The sequence below is a fragment of the Parus major genome, chromosome 1, assembly GCF_001522545.3.
Source record: "Parus major isolate Abel chromosome 1, Parus_major1.1, whole genome shotgun sequence".
Classification (NCBI taxonomy): Eukaryota; Metazoa; Chordata; class Aves; order Passeriformes; family Paridae; genus Parus; species Parus major.
This window is the reverse complement of record NC_031768.1, coordinates 59,297,577-59,311,759: the sequence shown is the minus strand read 5'-3', so window position 1 is coordinate 59,311,759 and position 14,183 is coordinate 59,297,577. Positions and strand designations below refer to the sequence as shown.

General features: G+C 40.6%; 1 protein-coding gene across 2 annotated transcripts in view; it reads left to right on the top strand.

Moving 5' to 3' along the window:
* Positions 1 to 5,509: 5,509 nt before the first annotated feature.
* The window catches only part of EPSTI1 (epithelial stromal interaction 1), a 55,089-nt gene continuing 46,415 nt past the window's right edge, over positions 5,510 to 14,183 (top strand). For both annotated transcript variants that reach the window (XM_015645931.2, XM_015645923.2), the window contains exon 1: positions 5,510 to 5,798. In XM_015645931.2, coding sequence (XP_015501417.1) covers positions 5,602 to 5,798 — 197 coding nt within the window. In that variant the 5' untranslated portion in view covers positions 5,510 to 5,601. The remainder of the gene's footprint in view (positions 5,799 to 14,183) is intronic.

The window sequence follows — 14,183 nt, the reverse complement described above, 5'->3', positions numbered from 1 at the left end:
ATCCTAAGCTGGAACTAATCACGGGCTTTAGGAATTTAAAGAGTATAATTATTCCTTGAAGAAGATGGTAGATATGCCAAAAAGCTTACATAGCTTTTGTGAATAAGTAAATCTATGCTTTAAGAGCTGTTAAGAAAAAGATCTATTCAGGAATATTGCAAATACTATTTTAATATTGCCAGTCTTCTCAAGGATTTTCCTTCTAGACACACAGCGGGAACAATAACTCTTAGAGGTTTTTGTTTCTGATACCGTTTGTGCAGTTTACCAGTTAATTTTGCCTTATCCAATAGATTTTTGCAGGCATTTTTAATGGTATAAAACATTTATTTGTAGTCCTGATTGTTTTTGTAACATCAGACCTTTTAAACAACCCTACTTTATTATTTATGTAGAAATATAGATATGTATAGTGCTCTTCTGGATAAAAAGTTGCTCCTAAAATGTGGCAATAATCTTCAGCCACTGGGCATCAATACAGCAAATTCTGGACTTCAGTTAATTATATTTTCAATCCCCACTTCTGTTTGCTGAAGCAGTATTAGCTAAAGGAGAGGTGGACCTGCTGTAATGCTGAAGGATACTGTAGAGAAAGCAAGGGTCAATTTTCTTTTAGAGAATGGAAGATGATAGCTTTTGACAGGTACCGTCAATTTCAGCTTTTCGCAATAAAATGGGAAGTGTGTGCAGCATTTTACATCTCCTAAATAGATTACCCAACAAATCCACACACACGCACTTGTCAAAGCTAATGGCATTCTTTCTGCTGAACCTGACAAATTCCAGTCCTCAATCTAAACAAGAATAAATCTAAACCAAATGTTGACATTTTACCCTCCTCCTGGGGCTCCTCTCCAGGGAGCAGAGAAATTTCTCTTCTCCAGCACCCACAGCTGTAACAATTAGTGCTATCAACCCTGCAGAAAGCAATCAGACTAATTGTACAGCAAGGTAAAGTACTCAGTCAGGAAAACATGGGTAAAATGCACCTCTAAAAATTCAATTCTTATTTTGCCACCACAGTATAACAACTCTATAAGCATTTCTAATTATAGATACTCCTCTAGGGATATTTGCCATCATTTGCCATTGCTCTAAAATATAGGGATATGTTCCCAATCATCAATTACTGAATATGCTCTGTAGTACATTCAGCTATGTGTCTTACCTACTTAGACAAAATATCCAGGGGAAAAAGCTTTGTATGTGAACCCTTGAGCATTAAATCCAGCTGTTGGACTAAGTGTTTTAGTGCTGATGACAAAGGAAAAAAGCATTTCTCCAGTAACCAAGGCCTTCTGATATGAAATGATACCATTTCCTGGCTTCTGAGAAAAATAGAGAGTGGGCTGTAAAAAAGCTTGCCTGTCCTGGCTGTCCTTTCAAAGGTCTCCTTCAGTTTGATGTTTTTCTTCAGGCTTTAGGCTTCTAATATCTTTGGGTTAAATAAAAATCTTAGCTTTTAATGAAACGTGTCAGTAGTTGTGGAAAAAAAATAACCCTTAAAATACAAAACCTTAAAATGCCATAAACCAACCAGTGAAATAATGAAGAATGAACAGTTGTCTTCAAGGAAAAAAAGATAGGGAACATTACAGTGGTTTAATTTCATGGGGGGTTTAATACTTACTATTTCTTTCATTGAAGAGAGTTTTATCCTATCTAACAATTCCCAAACAAATGATGACATGGCTGACCCAGATCCTTTATAGTGAGAAAATGTCTCTGATACCTCTCATTTTTGGTATAGTTCATTGTGCTGCAAAGTTGGAAATAAAGGTTTAATACAAAATGTTCCTCCACAGAAGTTATTTTGGTTTATTATTGCAACTTCATGAGAAACACAGGTGAGGGAGGGAATATGACAATTCTTAATATTTCACATGTCCACTGAGGAATTTTCTCAGAGCTAAAGAAAGATCATTTTCTGTCTTTCTCCCACAAAATAAAAGAAAAAAATAGTTGTTAATAGCTGAAGGCAATAGAGCTTTACAGACAAAAAGGCTTTATTTCAACAAATTAATTTTCTTTCTCCTTTTCCTGTTTTCTCCCCTCTCCTACTGGTGGGGAGGGAGGAGTCCTCACACTAGCTGTGTGAGTGCTCACTTGATAGCAAGGGCCAGTGCATCACAGCCTCAGATCCAGTTAGGGATCTGAAACAACAAAATATAAATACAGCCCCTCAGGTAGAATTGGCAGCCAGTATTTTGTGGGTCTAGAAAAATAAAAGTACCGAATTAAAATCCTTATGGAAGATTTGGGAAGGGCTGAAATTTGGTGGTGTTTGCACGTTTCAGGAGACTGAATACATTGGTCTGACGTTTTAGTGTTTATTTAACATCTATGACACTAAATAAAACAGGGCTGGAGACTGATCCTTTTTCCTAAATACATCTAGTACAGTCTCATATATATGCTGCCCAAGACTAGCCTCCACTAGGCTAGAAGTAGCTAAGTGGCTGGGTTGATCCTAGTGAAGGCAATATGCACGTCCTTACCAAACTGCAAGTGTCCTGACAGCCTTAGGTGGTATTGCCATGATGCTAGAGCTTGATTATTATTTTGGGGATATTTCAGCTCAATGCATCTTAAGCAAGGTAAGAGCTGGGTTGCAGCCTGTGAGATGTTGTGGTTGAGTAGCACGAAACTGAAGGGCTGATGAATGATACACTGGAGTATTACACAAAGGCTGTGGGTTGAGTTTAAGATTGCTGGGATAGTGAAGAAGAGATGTTTAGGGTGGATAAAGTAAATCTGGTACACTTGTTAATACTGACTGTCTGAGAGTCATGTCTTGCATGAACCATCCTTAGAGCCAAACCTGGATGCTGTCCTGGACAGAGTTAGTTTGGATTGTTCACAACAGAGCTATGAAATAAATGGGGATTGAAAAAACAGAAGTGATCAAGCTTCTAGTGCTTGGGTTCATATCACATCCCATTTTTTTGAGCAATTTAGTTATAAATATTTAGATTCTACAGTTACTGTTTTCAGCCCAAAAGTTTCTAAATTTCAACAGGAAAATGACACTAGATCTGAATTTTATATAACAATATAGGGTTATAGGATTGAAGACACAGCAGCAGTGTCCACATTAATTATAATCAATTTTTGTAATTAAATATGGGTTATTAAGACATCAATCTGCGTGGATAAGAACACTCCAGATGTCAAAGCTGGATTTTTACCAGATAGGGTGTCTGTAGGCACAGCTGTTATCCCACAAATCTTTGCAGTCATCAGACATGACTTTGCTATAATTTCTGTGCTACTTCTAGTGCTTCTGCATCTCCTGTATTGACCCTGCAGTTCTACAGAAGGAAATAAGCTTCATGCTTGCTTTCATTTGCTAGCACCTGGTACATTAAATATATATATATATATATATATTTGTGAAGGGAAGTGATGCAAGGGACTGTGCACCAGTCCATCCCTTTACAGCACACTGCCCTTGCAGTCTCCAAAGTCTGAAGAATGATTTGTGTACAAATGAAGATCGTCTCTTCTGCAGAGCATGTTAGGAGGGACAGGGGGAGGGAGAGACTATTGGTGCTGCCTTCTTGGGGCAGCCCTAGGAGATGCAACCTTGTGGATATGGAAGCTCTGGGAGGTGAGCTGCGGTGTCAGGGTCCCAAGAAGCATTATAACCATCAGGCAGCCTGTGGCTTTCCATATGGCATTTTACTTTACTCCTTCCCCTGCATGTGTGGAGAGTGCTGTTAAGACCTAGGTGGTCTGGGAAGTCAGGACACCTGGCCAGTGGTGTGTTTTTAGTGCAGCTTGATCAGCTGAGGACAAAGAGGGATGAGATCTACATGTGCAGAGCTGGATCTCCTTAGCTCTGCTGAGTTTACCTCGAGTAGCACTGCTAGCTCTTTTTCATTTGCCTTAGAAGTTGCCAAACATCTTTTATTTACTTATGATATTAAGAAGGTTGCTGGTTATCCCCAGCCCTGCAGATCCCATGGACACACTACCACTGGTTAGATGTCATCACTCAGAGGATCTCTATTTTTAATAAGTGGATCATGTATTTTTCCTCTATTCAGGTAGAATTAGGAAAGTCAAAGTAAAGAAGTTTTCTGATTGAGCAGAATTGAAAGGCTGAATTAGAATTTTTCAGACCACTGCATTGAGATTTATCTGAAGGTTAGTTTTTAGTTTATTTTACATCTTTCTTTATACACTCATGCAAAATAGAATCCAGAAAAATCCCTTGTGAGAGACTGGACTATGCTTCAAAAAAAACATCCATTTATGAAGGCACCAGGGTGCTTTGCTGAGGCCACATTTGTAATCCCCCAAGAAAGAGACGAGTTTTTGGGTGTGTAGTGGCAAACCTCTGGTCTGCATAAGACAGAGGGGGTGAACATATAACTGTCAGAGTCTGCAAGCTGGGCTTTGAGGCCAATGGGAAACAGATCTTGTGGAGACAGGATGGTGCTTTTCACCACGCCAAATTGCCCACTCTTACACACATCCCCCATCAATGGATCAAGACCTTCAATCATCACTTCGACCAACAGCAACACTCAAGTCTCATTGTAAATCCAGGGGTGGTTGTTATGTATCTTCCTACTCTTAGGCTTCCTTTCTCTTTCTTCCTTTTTTAACTCTTGCACATTTTAATTTATATCTTTATGCTTTCATATTTTCATATTACTGTAGATAATAGTAACCAAAAATGGCTATATAGCTGCTTTCCATTGCAACCAAATTGTTCATACATATATACATATATACATACATATGTGTATATATATATATATATATATATATATATTTGCAAACACTGATCATTCAGTGTTTTTTTACTCAAACCTGCCCCAAGAGATCTATTAAAAACCTGGTGTTGTCTTCTAAGCAAGGCAGACACCCTGGTTCAAGAGCAGCACGGTAGCCACACCCAGGCCACTCAGTCCTTTTGCACACAAGGCATCAATGTGATGGATGGCAAAATGGTGTTTATTGATAGAGAATTTGACATTTTATAACCTAGGTCCACTGTGTTACTCCCATCAGCTTTCATCACAGCTAGGTGCTATTGGCTAATTGCAAGGGTCATTACCATACTAAAGAGGAGGGGGGGTTACTATCTTTCCTTTACATTCTGATATCTTCAGAGCCGCCAGGCCCTGCTTCTACAACCTGGGTTACCTTCACCTTCAGGGGTGGGTCATAACACCCCAAGGAGTTATTCACTCTGTCACAGGGAAGGGCTGGGTTAAAAAAAAAAGTCAGAAATATATCAGAAATGTATGTCAGAAATATGTCAGAAATATATGTCAGAAATATATCAGAAAAATGTCAGATCTCCCCTTGCTTCTGTTGTCACCTGGTTTATTAGCACAGATCAGCTTTGCTGTCACCTTCTGACTCCCTTTCTGCCTGGGTGCTGTGATTGAGATGATGAAACTTCAGTTTCAGCTGGAGGATCCTCAGAAAGCAGTACATGTATTGGCATGCCTGCCAGTCAAAAGTTCAGGAAGGGGAGGTGCTTACCAGGAATTGAAACTGATTTGTGGTAACTCTAAAGTTTTGAATGTCTCCCTAGCTGTAGCAGCTATACGGTTTCTATCAAGGGAAGGTACTTGTAAAGCCATGTCTGGGGTTGGGGAATGGAAGGAAGGCAGCAGGTACAGGACAGCTACTGCCACCTATACTCCATCTTCCTCTAAGAGTAACCCCTGGCACGGCAACAGTGAAATGGAGAAAGGTGAAAATGCCCAGAAGCTGACAGCATCTGAAGAGAAACAAAGAGGCCAAGCATCAGCCCACCCACAGCAGCAACATCGGCAGTAAGTAACAAGGACTAAGATGGTTCACCTGTACTGGGTGTCAGCTCTCCAGCTTACTCGAAGTGTACACCTTTAAGAGTGTAAATACTTTATAGAGAACATAAATGTGGCTGAGCACGCAAGCAGCATGTCGTCATCTTCTTGAAGCTTCCTACATGAGACCTGAATTGTTCTGGCAGGCTTCTTGGTGGCATGGCTTACACCCTGTGCTGTGTGGCCAGCTCTGTACCTTGGATACTGGAATATGTGGTGTCTGTTTCTTGGCATCTTTTTTCAAAGTGAAATTTCAAATCTGGTTCTACCTCCTTGCTTTCTGTTTCTCCTAATATTTCATCTTGGAAAGTCTAAAAATACTTACTTTAGCTTAAGAGATGAATACAGGCTGCATTCCAGCACTGCTCAGAATGCAGTCAAGGACACAGAACAGCTTCCAGAAACTTCATGCTGACAAAACTAAAACCAAAGACTCAACTCTTGATTTTATTTTATGCTTTATTGGAATCTATGCTTAGTCCATCTCTGGATTTCCAGTGGCAATCCTGCGATAGCTTGCATGAACTGTGTCTTGCAGATATAATACAGATTAGAAACTGAAAGCTCTGTGTGTGTGTGTATTTTATGCATATGTGTTTAATCTAAATATGTGTAGATGACCATAGCTAAGTGTTTAGTCTTTTTCCCCAAATGTGCTTTTTCTGAGTTCTCAGTAACAGTGCATATAATGCTAAGATTGTCATTATTGTTATGTGCTGACTTTGCTTAGCTTGCTTATTTTTTTTCCGGTTTTCAAAGTGCAGCTGGCAAAACTGCAAACTGTTTCAGTTTCCTTTCCCTTCTTTCTGGGTGAAGAAGGTGGAGCCACCTGTGAAGGAGGTGGCAGGCAGCTTATGGTGAGCAGAGATCAGCAGCTTTCCATTGAAACCCATGAATGCTTGCCTGTTAGGTAGTAATGACACAGGGACTATTAAGAGCTGAGCCCCTTTAAAATCCATCAGTGCTTTAATGTCTGACTTTCAGGAGAGCAAACAGCAATTCCTTAGTTAGAGTCTGTTTGTTTTCTGCCACTTCTAAATGTGAAAAATGCTCTGTCTTGCCTGCTCTCACAGTGCCAGGTATCCACAGTAGAGCAAGGACAGCCCCAGTTTGTTTATGTAGTTGTGATGTATGCATTTTGTTGCTGTTTAGATTTTCTTTGTGGGGAGGAGGGGGCAGCAGGGCTAGTGGGAGTTTTTCAATTGGCATGACTGCCTTTACCCAGTTTTTGTCTGGCATACAAACCTCCTGGTATGGGTTAGGTGAATAATTAATCAATTGGTTTGCCAGAGCTCCCTGCAGAATTTAAGGCCAGGGCACGTATAATTACTGTTCCCTCTTTCATCTTGCACGATTTCTTGCAGACATAAAGCTGGTGTGCATCCACTGCAAAGGCTAAGTAGTATTTTTTGCATGTGAAAAGATTCTCTCTGTGAGTTCATAAAGTTCTAACAAAGAATTAGTTCCTAAATCTTAGATGTACAAATTAAAATCTGCATTAGTATTCAGTTAATGAGAAGAGGGATAGGGGAAAGGCAGGTTGAAACAGAAACCATGTAGTATGTACTCAAAAAATGTAGTGAAAGAGAGTGGGGTTTGCATCTGTCCCTTGAGAAGGGGGATGCTACCAGGCATTTGAATGGGATGAAGCCACTTAAACTGCAATTTCCTTAACTAACACAGATCAAAGGAGAAGACAGCATCTGAAATACTGAAACAGAAGAGCGGAGATCTTTATTCTTAAGGAAAAAAAAAATTGTTTCATTCATTTTTACTTTGTTTATTTGCTCAAGTTACATTTCAAGAAAGATTTCAGATTAAAATATCATTTTGGCAGTGATAAAGCTGACTCACCTTTTTAGCCACCAACCCATTTTAATATGACCTTTAAAACTAAAATACTGGGACACCTTCAGAGTGGTCCATGTTTTCAGGCTCTGGGATAACAAGAGCAGTTGGAGAGCTGAAGTCATGGGGTGACAGTAGGAGAAAAAAAAAGCTCAGACTAGCATTACTAAAGGATTTCTGGAATATGCATAGCAGAGGGAACATGAGGGGCCCAAATAGGATGCCTCTGTGCCAAGTAGTGTCTCTATTCCAGCTTCTGCTTGCTATTTTTTGGAAACAGACAGGCATATGGTTTTGCTGCCAGCAAAGCAGGAGTTGGAGTCTCTTTTAAAGGCTCTGTGTAAATTGTTTCCATGCAAACTCTCTGTCTCAGGCTGTGAGAGAAATTGGCAGTGGGAAAACATCTCAGGAGCATCTTAGGGTTGGATCAGGGGACCTTTTGTTTAGATTGGATACAAGAAATATGTGTGGGATGCAGCATGTTGCAGTCCTGTTCAGTGCTCAATATTCAAACTGGACTATTAAAAATGCAAGGTGGAAAGGTGATATTACAGGGTAGTTTTGATTTGGAAAAACCCTTCTATGATATATCAAGGACGAGAAGTGACAATAAAATGGTCTTTATCAAGAAAAATGCTTGTTCAAATGCAAAATTGAAGTCACATTTTGCAGATCGCCATCCAGTTATACATAGAATGTGGTTTCAGGCCATGCATGGACAAAAAAGTCACCAGGATGACAAGAACTTGAAACTGCATATAATAAGCTTGCATTTAAGTGGCTTCACTTTGTCTGCTAAGTGCCATGAAATTAACTTGAGGAAAGCAAATTCCCAAATTGCCCCCGTTCATACCTATTCAGAAACAAAAGTCTGTACAGAAGAAAGGTGGAGGAAAGTGGGGAAATTAGAGAGTGAACTATAGCTAGTGACTGAAAAAGAAACTGCTGCCCCCATTCAGCAGTCTGCCTTTAGCGCCTTTAAAGCTGCCAGGAATAATACTGGTTCTGGTAAAATCCATTAAAAACTGAAATTCAAAATAATAAAGCCTGAAGATATATTGCTGCACAGCTGGTAACAGTCCCTCATCATTTTGTTTGAAAGGAGAGTGAACTTGGTAGAGTGCTTGACTCGAGAAATTGTATTCTTTGATTGCTGGAGCCAAATCTATCAGTGCTTTCTTTCCTTCCTTTTCCAATCTTAATCCTGAATTTAAAACAAAACAAAAAACCAAAAAAACCAAAATATCTATGTTGTTATAAGACCCCTCATCCTTTTGCTGACAGACTATACTTAGCAGTTCTGATTTTCTTTTTTCTTTAATGAAGTTTCTTTAAAATAAAAAAAAAAAAAGTCTACAGCACTGTAGGTACATTTTTAGCAAAATGATTGTTTTGCCCACTGCCCAGGCACTGGTGGGAGTGCAAGACAGGTAATTTGAATTATAGAAAATCTGTTCAGAGTTTAGCTTTCCACTTGCTGCACAGGAGAAATCTCCCAGCTCTGTCTTTCAGGCTGATGTACTAATGTTTACAACCCAGTGGAGCAATTCAGAGATGCCTGCCTTTCCTGTGGTCAGTAGCCAGCCTTTCTCCAGGCACAGGATTGGTGGCAGGGTCTATGTAAGACAATAACTCTGCTGTTAGTCTGGACTGTGGGGGTTGCTGTTCTGTATAGTGCCTGGGGGAGGGAAGGAAGTCCTTCCAAATTCTGTATTAGAAGATTTTTTTGGAAGAGATTGTTTTGCACAAGCCCTGATATGTTCTCTTGATGCATAGCTTGATGAGGAGTAGTGGTGAGATGATGAATAAGGAATGTATTGGAGGATGCTGCGTTTGGGCAGGGGCGATGTAAGGACAAATTCTCTGATGCTGAGACAGCAGAGGAGGAAATATATTGTTGAAAAGAAAAGGGAGGAAGCAGAGATGAACATGCCACTAGCTTCAAATCTCAGTGTTCATGTGACATGGCATCTGACCTGTGGAGCTCTCCCGGCATGCTGGCAAGCCTGACATGCAATACTTGCACACCTCTGCAGGGGATAGCTCAGCTCAGCCCTTGGTGTTGCCAAGCCCAGCGCCTGGCCTGCCCACTTACGATGTGCCATGATTCTCACAGCTAGGGATTACCCGGGGCTCCTGCTGGCTCTGGCATGCTCCCTACATCCCTGACACGGTGCTGCACTGAGGGAACTGAGCTGCCCTAGGACAGCATGAGCCTGGCCATGTCTGGCTTTTCTAGACTTTGCTGGGTCTGATGCTGATCTACAACACTGCCACAGTGAAATCTGCCCCTTTGGTGTAATCTGACCACAAGCACAGGCTGACTAATAGCACATTACTGTTTTCAGAGGAGGGAAAGCTGTGCTGTGGGCCAAGTGTGGGCTGACAGCATTTGATCCCTCAGGGTGGCAATTTCCTTGGATCATTAGAAGCTGGTTGAGATTGTCCAAAACAGAGTACTGGCTGAAGCACCTGCCCTTCTTTCTGATGTGCCAAGACCACAACAAGCTGCTGAGTCTGAGCCTCATCTAAACTGTTAGAAATTCAGTTCCAAGTTTAAGTTTTAGTCTTTGGACCAAATTTTAACTTCAAGAATTTCTCTACAAGAGTGTGGGTAACAGCACAACCTCAGGTCTGTTTCTTTCCTGCAGATTTCTGACTCTTGCTTTCTCCTGGGCTGCTCTCTGCTGCTCTTTCCCTTCTCACTCTTCCCCCTTGCAAATTCACTTCTTCAGGATTTAAGTATTTTCTTTAACCAAAAGCCTCACAAGGCCAAGAATATTGTCTATTCTTAATGAAAGGCACCAGACACAGAAGTGAGTTATCCTGGTTTAATAATCTTCCAGGGATAATTTGAACTGTGGTAATTAAGTTCATTCCTGGCCCGTGGAAAACACAGGATAAAATCCATGGAGGTAGGTTTTTGGTGATAAACATTTTCTGCTAATGTAGTTCATTTTCTGCACACACACAGTGAGGATGAATAAGACAGTGTGTAATGCTATGCCCCAGTAAATCACTTTTGCCTCTGAGCTGCAAACTGGTAAGATGCTGCCACTGATAAAGATGGAAAGCCAGAGCTCCAAGCCTGCATGCAAGGTTTGCACACTCTCCTCAAGCTCTGCTTATGGCACTGCTGGGACACAGAGCATATTGCTCAGCTGGGGTCTAGAACTGTAGCTGTCAATTATCATTAGCATCTGGCTGTGTGTGCATTGCAAAATAGGGATACCTACAGGACAGTTGTCTGCTTGCTGGATTTTGGCATCTTGTAGCCCTTTAATTTGGCAGCTTCTGCACTGCTCAGCAGCATATGGCTGCTTCATCAGGCACAGGAGCCTTGGTGAAAACAATACTTTGTGGTGGTCTGGATTTGACCGCTCTTAAAGCAATTCCTGATAAAGGAACACAAAGTTCAGGTTATTACATCTTCAAAGGAAATTCAAGAGTTGACTTTGGCAGTTTGGTCTCTTTTATCTTTTAAATTCAGTCTTAACATACTATCTAATGCAATATCTCACTCGTATCTTTCCCTAGGTCCCTCCTCAGACTGAATCTACCCATGTCTCCCTCCCAAGCTTTAGTCATTTGTGTTGCTCTCCAACTTCATTCTACTTAGTTTCTGTCTGTTATGCAGAGCACTCTGCCCAGCAGAGCAAGATATTTGGCTTTCAGCTCCGTGATATTCATGTGCCAATGCACCCACGGTATAAAACGCAGTGGAACTGGAAATAGTTTGTAACACCCATTCCTTTTGTAACTCTTTAAACTATTTCACACTTCATTTGAAAATCTCTCCTGTGGCAGATGGCTAGAGTGGACTTGAGGGAAAACTGAAGAGCACAGCTCTGCAAAAACTATTACCAGTGAAGAGGAGTCCTCAGATGTTTTTTCAGTTTTAGAAATAAACCATTTTATACAAACCTGAAAGAACGTAGGACAGAAGTTGCTATGGTCAATGCCTTGTAAGCACTGAAAAGGTGTCCTTGAGCTAGTTAGCAGACTAGACTTACACATACAAATCAGAATTTAAGTGTTCAGATGTGGTATTCCTAATGTTACTGATCAGGCAAAGTATAAACAATCATTACAGATTATCTATGACTGAATTGCATGTTTCTCCTGACTGAAATGTTATATATCTCTCTCTGTATGTGCTGGTTTTGACTGGAGTAGAGCTTATTTTCTTCCTAGTAGTCACTCTGGGGGTTACGGTTTGGATTTGAGACCAAAAGTGTTGATAACACAGAGATGTTTTTGTTACAGCTGAGCAGGGCTAACATTGAGCCAGGACCTTTTCTGCCTCTCACCCCACCAGAGAGGGCTGGGGGTGCACAGTAAATTGTGAGAGTTGTGGGACAGCTGACCCCCAACTGGCAGAGGTGTACCCCACAACATATGGCATCATGCTCAGCATACACAGCTGGGGGAAGAGGAAGGGTGAAATGCACAAAGTGATGGTGTTTGTCTTCCCAAGTCACCACTACATGTGATGGAGCTTTCCTGAGGATGGTGGAACACCTGCCTGCCCATGGGAAGTGGTGAATCTATTCTGGGCCCTGCTTTGTTTTTGTGTGCAGCTTTTGCTTTACCCGTATTTATCTCAACCCATGAGTTTTCTCACTTTAAACCTTCTAACTCTCCCTCCCATCCCATGAGGGGAGGAGTGAGTGAGCAGCCGTGTGGTGCCTAGTTACTGACTGGGGTTAAACCACAATGATAGATTGTTACCTAGGTATTTACATACAAGGGTATATATTATGTGTATCTGCTTGAAAAATCATAGGAGGTTGGAAAAATCATAGGAGGTTGCTTTTTTAAAAAAATTTCAATATAGATACATTGTCTTATTGGGTTATAACTTTCTTACTCTCATTAATATCTGTTCAGTCTGTGTAATGAGTCAATACATTCCCATTTTCTGCAGAGAAAATAAAACAAAAAACACTCATCAAGATTAATATGATCCATAAAGGCAGAAGATGATTTTTCTTTTTTGAAGAGCTATAACTGTGGTAAGATGTTCTTTCTCCCCTTTACAGTGACTTCTGCATTTGTATTTATAAAACAACCCTACCTCAAAGATACACTTAAGTCTTGTAACAATTAGAATCATTATTAGGGAAACTGTAAAGTTAAATTCTTCATAATCTTTTCTGTCTGTGGATTTTGAAGCACTTCATATATTGGTATAAAGCACAAAATTCTGCACACCGCTGATAGCTTAAAATCTTCACATTTCCTTAATTGCTCCTCAGGTAAGTAGGATAATTTGCTCCAGACTTATGGCTACTGTGGCAACTTAGAAACTGACTGGAATATTAAATTGACAGGCTGTAGTGGGTTTTATAGGCTTAACTGGATCAGAGGTTTTTCCTGAACAAAGAAATGACGTACAATATCCTGCAAACTCGATAAAAACACAAGGTGAAAGCTGGTGGTGGGTTTTTGTATTATCTTTTCTCCCTTCAAAAACAGAATCTCAAGAAAATAAGGGATATTAGGTGTGGGTTTTAGAACTGGTAGGGCAGAGTTCCTCAGGCAACAGCTCATCTGGCTCTTCTCCTGTAGGGTTAAAAGGCAAGAAGCCAGTTTGTACCCTGACTTTCACCCCTCCCACAGGAAGCTTACCATGTACATGCTCCATTTACTTACTTAAGCCAGTGCTTCACCAGCCTCACACGAAGGAATATCTTCCTACTATCTTACCTAAATCTGCCCTCCTTTAGCATAGGGCCATTTCTGATACCAGTACCCAAATCCACACTCTGACATATCTTTCCAGAGACCAAGGTGAATGCCATAAAGTTAGGTAAACTCAATAATGCTTCCCCACCACCTTTTTTTTTTTTTTTTTCTTATAATTTCTAATAACTAAAAGCATTAGATAAAAGGCAAGGAAAACCTGGTGTTCTGTTCTCCCCTTCCCTCCACCACTGGAGACTTGACATCCTCACTTTATTTGCCTTTTTTTCAGTAAAATGGAAACCAGTCTGGCTTTTAGATAAGCACTGTTTTAAACACACTGACTCTTAATCTGCTCTCTGGATAACAGATGGTAAATGTACTGTCACCTCTACCTCTTTTGTAAACTGATTGATCTTTGCTGTATTTCATGCACAGTCCTTCTGAGGTGCTGATGATGAGGCCACTGTCAGGTACCACAAGAATGGGCCCCACCTGGCCTTCTGGGGTCTGAGCCTTCCAGCCAAAAAGCAGAAGCAGATAAAGGAAATGATTAATGCCCAAAGGGCCAGATTTGATACCATGATTTCTCATACACATTCAGACAAGCTGAGGTCTTTTTTTTTAAAAAAATTGATTATAACTTAAATCAACCTGCAAATGCTGTTTGAAATTATCAAAGTACATGGTATAAAAACTCTTCTGCCCTCTAGTGCTGTGAAGCAGTGTGATATCTTAGCTATACTGATCGATTTTTGGGAGGGGAAGATATGTAGCATTGCAACCCACAATTTCATCCACTTTTATCACTGCCAAAGG